This window comes from Aethina tumida, chromosome 2, assembly GCF_024364675.1.
Source record: "Aethina tumida isolate Nest 87 chromosome 2, icAetTumi1.1, whole genome shotgun sequence".
Lineage (NCBI taxonomy): Eukaryota > Metazoa > Arthropoda > Insecta > Coleoptera > Nitidulidae > Aethina > Aethina tumida.
Genome location: NC_065436.1, coordinates 3776556 through 3784787, shown reverse-complemented (window position 1 = coordinate 3784787; position 8232 = coordinate 3776556). Strand labels below are relative to the sequence as shown.

General features: G+C 38.6%; 2 protein-coding genes across 2 annotated transcripts; one reads left to right on the top strand and one right to left on the bottom strand.

Moving 5' to 3' along the window:
* Positions 1-979: 979 nt before the first annotated feature.
* Positions 980-4908, bottom strand: LOC109605955 (anoctamin-3). Its single transcript, XM_020022551.2, has 6 exons — positions 4483-4908; positions 4076-4430; positions 3796-4017; positions 2846-3746; positions 1379-1592; positions 980-1326 (listed from the first exon to the last, which is right to left on the bottom strand). The coding sequence occupies exons 1-6, from the start codon at positions 4853-4855 to the stop codon at positions 1034-1036; spliced, it is 2358 nt and encodes a 785-aa protein (XP_019878110.2). The 5' UTR covers positions 4856-4908; the 3' UTR covers positions 980-1033.
* Positions 4909-4911: 3 nt separating this feature from the next.
* Positions 4912-7721, top strand: LOC109605957 (anoctamin-6). Its single transcript, XM_049963438.1, has 5 exons — positions 4912-5662; positions 5712-6607; positions 6658-6905; positions 6951-7168; positions 7218-7721. The coding sequence occupies exons 1-5, from the start codon at positions 4932-4934 to the stop codon at positions 7672-7674; spliced, it is 2550 nt and encodes an 849-aa protein (XP_049819395.1). The 5' UTR covers positions 4912-4931; the 3' UTR covers positions 7675-7721.
* Positions 7722-8232: the final 511 nt, after the last annotated feature.

Genomic DNA, 8232 nt, shown 5'->3' with positions numbered 1-8232 from the left:
TTAGTGACAAATGAGTCTGGAAGACGTTAGATGTGCTTTGAAGGTAGCTTCCCCAAAAACAAAACAAAAAAAATGATAGACTAAACTATTAATGAAATGAAATATATTTCTGGAAGTAAGAAAAAGGGAAGATTAATTTTAAATAATTAAAGAGTCATTGGAGATTTAGCGGATTAGAGGACCCCACCGAATGGATATTTAATCACGTTGTAATATGCCGTGAAAGAGGGTAAAACGTCCCCCGTGTAGTCGGCCAACTCTCACGAGACCCCGGGTATAAAATTACTTTTACCGCATTCAAACGCCGACGTTTCAATAGCCGGAACATACACGCAACCACCGAACCGCCTTCCAGCAAAACTAATCGACTCCCGTTCATCGCCACGTCCATTAACTCCCGCTTCGTGCCTGAGTGAGCCGCTAGATAACACTGATAATGTTATTTTCCGGTCCATTCTCCGGAAATTTGATGCAATTACCTCTATAATCAAGTTGTTTAAGTAGGTACATGCTCTGGACCAGCTCTATCTAATCTATCTGTTTGTAATTATTCCTATAGAATTCAAAATATTGACACTTCTGTCCTCTAATATACATAAACACAATGCACATCTTAAGAATTCACTCAAAGGAAGACAAAATGTCACAGTGCTAATGCGATTAGAAGATGGCGGTCCATGATATGAGGAGCAGGTTGAATGAAACCAGAATGTTATCACTCTTTGGGAATCTAAGTAAGGATCAATGAATAACATCAAAATTTGTTATGACACCTAATATGAATTATGAAAAATATGCAGCCAAATGATGACTTGAAAAAATGCGTATCAAAAGTTATGATGGGGCCTTCACCCCAGAGATCAAATGTCTAATAAATATTTATCGTTTAAAAGATGAATAATAGAATAGGTTTATTATGTCTTTTGTGTTGCCCCAAAAGTGAGTTTGTGTTTTGCCATTTTAGGAATAAAACATCAAGTTAAAAGGTAAAAATATATAATATTACCATCAAGTTATATTAAGTAAATATGTGTTATTCTTCGTCGAAAGGAGTCACCATAAATAATTTCTTGTCCTTCCACTTGTACTTTTCTTGTTGTTGCCGGAAGAACCTGTAGTTAATGTGAAGATCACTTCCCCTCACTGGCTCATACCCCCTTCCAATATGCATCAACGACACCATAGTGATGACCAGCATTTCGAATAAGTAAATCCCTATCAGCTTCCAATTTGTCAGCATCCAAAACTCCACAGTATATCTATACTTGTTCGGGTGATCCGGAGGATACCTCTGATCTCTGTAGTAGCACAAGTGGCTGTTGTTACCTGTAATTTACTTTTTAGTGGCGAAGACATAATTTGTAAAATGTTAACTCACCACTGCCATCAGAAAATTCAGGTCCAAACAGGTCTCTCTTGTCGAAAACTGAGAGTCTAGCAATGAAGTAACCAGTCATGTTCCTATGAGAATGTAGGTAGTACTGCATGTCGATAGCTTCGGACGTGAACATGGATACCAACGCGTTGAGTAGCATGCTAGCTACAGTTATGAACATGAGCACGTTATTCCAAGGGTTCACGTTGTACACAATCTACAATTTACTGGTGATGTTTCATTTAACCTAACACTTTTATTTATTTATTTATGAGTCCTTTTTCATGAATAATGGTTCCAAAATTGGACGATGTGAAGCTTTTTGATGGTGCCTCAATTCGTTAGTTCAAACTTTTTCTAATTCCCACAAGTTTCAAATTCAATTTTGCCCAAGGTCCAATTTTTGAAGAAAAATAAACTAATTAGTTACACTCATTTTTGAATGTGAAAGTATTATGGTAAACTGTTGGAAGATGTTGAAAAAGATGCACTATTAGAATAGTCCTTTCTTGTTTGTGTTTGAAGCTATTATTCATTGAAATCGAATTATAAACAAGAATGTTTCCATTAAATGGAAGATAATTTAGTCAAATGACATGATAATACATTCCATTTAACCTAACATTCTTATTTATTTATTTATGAGTCCATTTTCATGAATAATGGTAACAAAATTGGACGATATGAAGCTTTTTGATGGAGCCTCAATTCGTTAGTTGCCTCTAGTGAAGACACACAAAAATGGACTTCACTAATAACAAAGACTTCTTCTAATTCCCACAAGTCTCACATTCAATTTTGCCCAAGGTCCAATTAGAAAGAATAATATACTAATTAGTTACACTCATATCTGACTGTGAAAGTATTATGGTAAACTTCGTTGGAATATGTTGAAAAAAGGTGCAGTCCTTTCTTGTCAGTGTTTGAAGCTATTATTCATTGAAATCGAATTATAAATAAGACTGTTACAGGATTGTTTCCATTAAATGGAAGATAATTTAGTCAAATGACATGATAACATATTCCATTTAACCTAACATTCTTATTTATTTATTTATGAGTACTTTTTCATGAATAATGGTTCCAAAATTGGACGATGTGAAGCTTTTTGATGGGGCCTCAATTCGTTAGTTGCAGACACACAAAAATGGACTTCACTAATAACAAAAACTTCTCCTAATTCCCGCAAGTCTCAAATTCAATTTTGCCCAAGGTCCAATTAGGAAGAAAAATAAACTAATTAGTTACACTCGTTTCTGACTGTGAAAGTATTATGGTAAATTTCGTTTGAAGATGTTGAAAAAAGGTGCAGTTCTTTCTTGTCAGTGTTTGAAGCTATTATTCATTGAAATCGAATTATAAATAAAAATGTTACAGAATTGTTTCCATCAAATGGAAGATAATTATAAATAAAAATGTTATAGGATTGTTTCCATTAAATGGAAGATTATTTAGTCAAATGAAACTAACCTTCGGTACTGGCCTCTGGTAATTATGAAGAAAATTAAAGGCATCAACCCGCAATCTGGCTATTGTGATGTACATTGCAAATATTGCACCAAAGAAGTTACCAGTTGCGAAGAACACCAAAAATCCATGAAGTATCATGTTCTGTATGAATTGTACTTGCAGATGCCACAGCTTCACTTGCTCGAGCTTGTATTCTCTTTCGTGTTGTGGTAACACAAAACCTCCACTACCACTAGATACTTTCAACTTACTTGCAAAATAGTCCTTGCATTTGCCCAGTGCAAACAAAATGGCAACTATGTTAACCATGACGAGTAACACGTCCATGCAGGAGCTGACTGGACATTTCTCGTAACTCAAGTAATCTAGTGTCACCTCAGGGTTCGGTATGTTGTAAAATGAACCCTTTATGAAGGCAATGTAGAAGAATATCATGTACTGATTCATGAATGCACAGGCGTATCGTAAAAACAGGAAAGTCTTGTCGTGCTCCTGCTGGTACTTGTGATGTTGCAACCGTACTATCAAAGAACACAATTTGGTCAGCCAACTCCAAGCTATTCTAACGATAGTAAACTGAATTATTATCACGAGGCTGTCAAATAATAATTCCAGGCTTGCAGCACTTGCTTGCCTGTATCGGATCAGCAAAATTTTCATGTGGTTAGTGAAGGAGATGTTCAGGTACATTGAAAGGAGTAAAGCCACACCAACCAACGAAATGACCAGGTATGTGACGATGAGTACCACGAATTTTTCTAAAGTAGGCGTGTAAGCCTCCATGCGACCTGTCAGAAAGGATTTGCGCCTGTTCCTCTGGTTCTTGCGATATTGGAAGCGTTCATCCAATTGGTGCTCTATGTCAGTTAGGTTCCAACGCTTCCGAAGTTTGGCTTCGTACCTAAAAATGGAGTCGTAAGGGGACGATAGATATTTGTGTGTCAGAGTACCTTTTCCATTGGGAGGCCACCAGTCCTGCCCAAATGGACATAACCATTGCATAAATGTAAGATTCGTTTTCTGACAATGATTGTAGGTGGATGCTGGGACAATATTGATCCACCGTGGTCATATAACATTTTTTGTCTTCTAACACACAGTACCCACAAAGTGGAAGGCCAGGGGCAGATCCTCGGCATACAGAATTCAGGAATTCACTTCTGGATAAATATCTAATAAGTATTTCATCAAACATCAACGTTGAATCAAGACTAAGTATTGCGGTACTACCTCAATATATTATACAGTATGAACATGATAGAAATAATCACCATGGGAGTCAAGTATTTTTGATAGAATCCCAGCCAGGCAAAATAAAAGGCCAGTTCGAGCCCGAAGTACTTCTTAATCATATCAAGAGGTTGACTCTTGTAGAACATTCGGAAGTTGCCCCAGTATTTGACCAACAAAGTGCGGTCGTTCATCAGAGACTCATAGTTCCACAACTCCTTCTGGATTCGACCATCATGTAATGGATATGCTTTGCTGATTATCTTTTTGTCCAGCAATTTGCTCAATCCACGATCCTCATTCTTTTCGCCGTACCTTGTGTACTTTAAGATTTCGTTAATAAAATATATTCTTCCTGGTTAAAAAGCTGGTTTCAGCATTATTATTAAAAAGTTGTAAGATCTTACCACAAACATCTTCTCCAGCCAAAGAATTTCTGAAGTCTAAAGGTGTTGAAAACTTTTTCATAAACTTCCATTCCCTGACATGTCTACGTGCACCTAGAACCACCATGGTGGCCTTCCAGTAAGGGTACTTCACTGATATAAAAGTCAGCGTCTCCTCTGGTATGTGGATCTTCACAAACACGACAGGCTCAGTGATGCCGTAGCACTGTTCAAACTGTAAACCTGATGTTTGCAAGTTTCTTATGTAAGTGTTCAACACTTTATGGTGTTCATAGGCACTGATCCTAGATATCACCAATACGTAGTAGACTTTACGTACCCCATCCGAAAAATAGGAGTCGGATGTGTCTTCGGTAATATCTAGAATTTCCATTTTTTTAAAAAAAGTCGCACATTAATGAAGTCAACTGATTTTGACAGATTGGAACGTCAATCAACTTGGTACTTCAATGCAACCTCCCATAGAAAGTGTCCAAAATTCGGATTCCTATTTCAAAGATGGCAGAAGACGTGTGGACTACGTGCTGGTGGTGACCAGGATCAGTGCACTAGAAAACACCAGGATAATAGAAAGGTACATAAAAAGCTTGCAAAAGCTTGGCCTGGACGTGGAACAATGTTACGGTATAACAGTCCCAGTGGTCTTCATAAAACTTCACATGCCCGAATGGACGAGACGCATTTTGGAGAAGCAATATCCAGCCTGGAACTTGGCCAAACTGAGACCAGAGAAGGCGTACGTCCGCAAACGATATTTGAAGTTCTTTGAAAGTCCAGCCCTATACCTGGACGTGCTCAAAGGGTCGGATCAATGTGGCAAAATTTACTACCTTCATAAGTTACTATCGCAGGCCAGATATGGATTTAAAGACGTGGACCAAGGACTGAACAACCTCATCGACAAGAAAATCATTTTGAAGGCTTACCCCCTTCATGACGGAAGGGTACAACATGAAATACTGGATGATGACGAGGATGAAGCTTTGCTGAACGACAGATCATTGCTGGCCAAGTATTGGGCCAACCCCGGAAACTTCTATAAAATCCAACCCATTGACTTAATCAAGAAGTACTATGGCTTGGAAATAGCTTTTTATTTCGCTTGGTCAGGATATTATGTGCAATCACTTACCCCCCTCATGTTTTTGTCTTTGTTAATTAACGCCTTGTCAGCATACAGGTAAAATAAATTTGCTTTGAGGATTTTAGCACACCTTGTTTATTTTAAGGTACTACTTCTTCTGGGTGAAACACCCCTACGTACAAAACTTGTGCGAAGAAAACACGATCGAGTTGTGCGGAATGTGTTTCATAGAGAACCAGAAGTGCTACGTGGACAACTTCCACCACATGTGCGCCACCCTAAGACGGGCCCTCCTAATCGACAACTCCGGCATTTTGATATACGGAGCTGCGGTGTCCATCTGGGCGGGCATAATGACCTACGGATGGCGGATCAAGGAGCACAACTTGAGGAAGCGTTGGAATTTACTGCACAACGTCTACAGTCTGGAGGAACGATTTGCTTACAGCAAAGTTGAGAGGTCCAGGCAGATTTCCAAAGTGACCGGCCACTCCGAAGCCTTCACGCCTCGCGGGGAGATGGTTATGAAGCACTGTGCCATAGTGCTGTTCCTCATCGGGGTCACGTGCTTGTACATTTTTATGATGATGCTGAACCTCAGCACGGTTTTGTTTTTGAAGGTGCACTTCATTGAGTGGCGGATCATTCGGGACCCATCCGGTGCCCACAGATTCTTCTTTGACTTGCTCTTCATCGTCATTCAACTGGGGGTGTCTAAGGTCTTCAGGTCAATTTTAACGAAGCTCTGTGTTAAGTTGGCTTACTTTGTCAATCAAAAGTATCAAGCTGCTCATTACCAAACCTACCTGACTTTAAGATACATTTGTGCCAGTGTCAATCACTACATGGTTGTCACCTACTTTGCTTTCATCAAGGGGCAATTTTATAATATACCCTATCATGACTCAGGAACGATTGATTTTTTCAGATATTACACTTATGATACTTGTCAACCACACACTTGCATGGAGAACCTTTATTTGATGATTGCTGGCTTGTACTCCATTTACATTGCAAACGAACTAATGGCCTTCAGTACTGGTTAGTACCATCTTCAGTAAGTGCCCCACACAATACCATTACTGTTTCAGCAAAAGTTAAGGCAAAAAAGATAAAAAACTTAATTCTCCCCCAGTACGAAATTGAGTTTCATTTAGAGAGTCGAGATGAGTTTTCAATGCAGTACGACTACACCTTCCAGTTAATAATGCACGGCATTTTGACCTTCTATGCCCCAGGAAACTCCTTGGGAGGGGTGTTCCAGTTCCTGCTGTCCATCATTAAATTGAGGGAGGACGCACAGAGATTCATACACTTTGCTCAGAGACCTATTCCTAAGGTAAAAATAGTACTTGTACATTATTTCCTTTAGAATTTTGTTCAGATTTTATACAACATGGACTTTTGGACGCACATTTTAACACTGAACACTTTCGTTGGGGTCTTCGTGAACTCGTGCGTGATTGCTTTTACATCTGAAACCTTAGATATGAAGGACTACGGCGATGACATTACAGGGTACTTTGAAAGTAGGCTCTCGCAATTTGATAAAAGGGATCTTTTCGGAAGGAACTATACGGGCCCTGTGACTTGCTACTACAGGTAAAATAATCCCTTCTGACTTAAAACTTAACTTAACTTAACTTTGTAGGTCTTTACGATACCCCCCTGGACACACCTTGCAGTACCAGCTTACCATGGATCACTGGGCATTAATTACTAGAAAACTAGTAGTGGTGGTAGTGTTCCACCTTTTTATACTCCTGTCACTTTTCATATTTAAATCCGTTGCTAACTTCGTACAAAACAAAAGGCGCAAACATCAAAAAGAACGAAACTTAGAGGAAAAGGCTGAAGACGTGCCCGAAGAAGACATAGATGATTCCGACGATGATGAAGACGACGATGATGAGTCTACAACTAGTTCTGAAGATACAACTGTCACTAAGAAGAGTAACAGGAAATCACGGGTATTGAAAATGTCCAAACGTATTGAGGAAATCAGCACGTTGGAAAGCCAGAGGGAGAAGGAGTTGAGGGCGTCGCAAGCTTCAAGCAGGCTGAGCAAATTGATCAGCTGGAAAAGGAGGCCCACACATTTTTTCTAAATTTCATACTCAAAACTTTATAATTAAACGTTTTCTGTTGCTTTTAAGTTGCGTGTTACTGTTGCGTGTAATTACCGTCGAGGGAAAGATAAAGTAATTAGGGGAAGTGGAGAAGGTGTCAAAATAGAAGCAAATCCATCACATTAGGAAATTGGACCGTCGTTCTGAGAGGTGTTACCTCATGAATATTCAAATATTTGGTGCTGAAAATATAAGTTTTTTCTAAATTTGGATCAATTAGAAAAAGTTCCTCCCTCAACCCCTCAAGTTTAAATTTCGAAATTGTTTTTTCCTCATATTTTACTAACCCTTGGTCCAATCGTTTTTAAATTTGGTATGTTTTATCAGGAAATAAATGCCTACAATCCAATGTAATAATTTTTTTCCTTGTTGATCCAGTGGCGTAGATTCCGGGGTTACCCGTTTTTTATTGTCCTATTTTCTACGCCACTGAATATTTATTAAAAATGTTAACCTTTTCATATTGTTTGTATAATTTGGAAGAAAAAAGTATTCTTGATTAATTTTGATTAATCCAGCCGTTTTTTAGATATTTTA

What these genes read in the sequence shown, in the direction of transcription:
- LOC109605955 (XM_020022551.2), bottom strand. Translation starts at nt 4,855, where the DNA reads ATGGAAATTCTAGATATTACCGAAGACACATCCGACTCCTATTTTTCG. An exon ending in GTGGCCTCCCAATGGAAAAG is followed by an intron (nt 3,747 to 3,795) that starts GTACTCTGACAC and finishes CTCCATTTTTAG; the next exon opens with GTACGAAGCCAAACTTCGGA. An exon ending in TGAATTTTCTGATGGCAGTG is followed by an intron (nt 1,327 to 1,378) that starts GTGAGTTAACAT and finishes AGTAAATTACAG; the next exon opens with GTAACAACAGCCACTTGTGC.
- LOC109605957 (XM_049963438.1), top strand. Translation starts at nt 4,932, where the DNA reads ATGCAACCTCCCATAGAAAGTGTCCAAAATTCGGATTCCTATTTCAAA. An exon ending in CTCAGAGACCTATTCCTAAG is followed by an intron (nt 6,906 to 6,950) that starts GTAAAAATAGTA and finishes AATTTTGTTCAG; the next exon opens with ATTTTATACAACATGGACTT. An exon ending in CCTGTGACTTGCTACTACAG is followed by an intron (nt 7,169 to 7,217) that starts GTAAAATAATCC and finishes TTAACTTTGTAG; the next exon opens with GTCTTTACGATACCCCCCTG.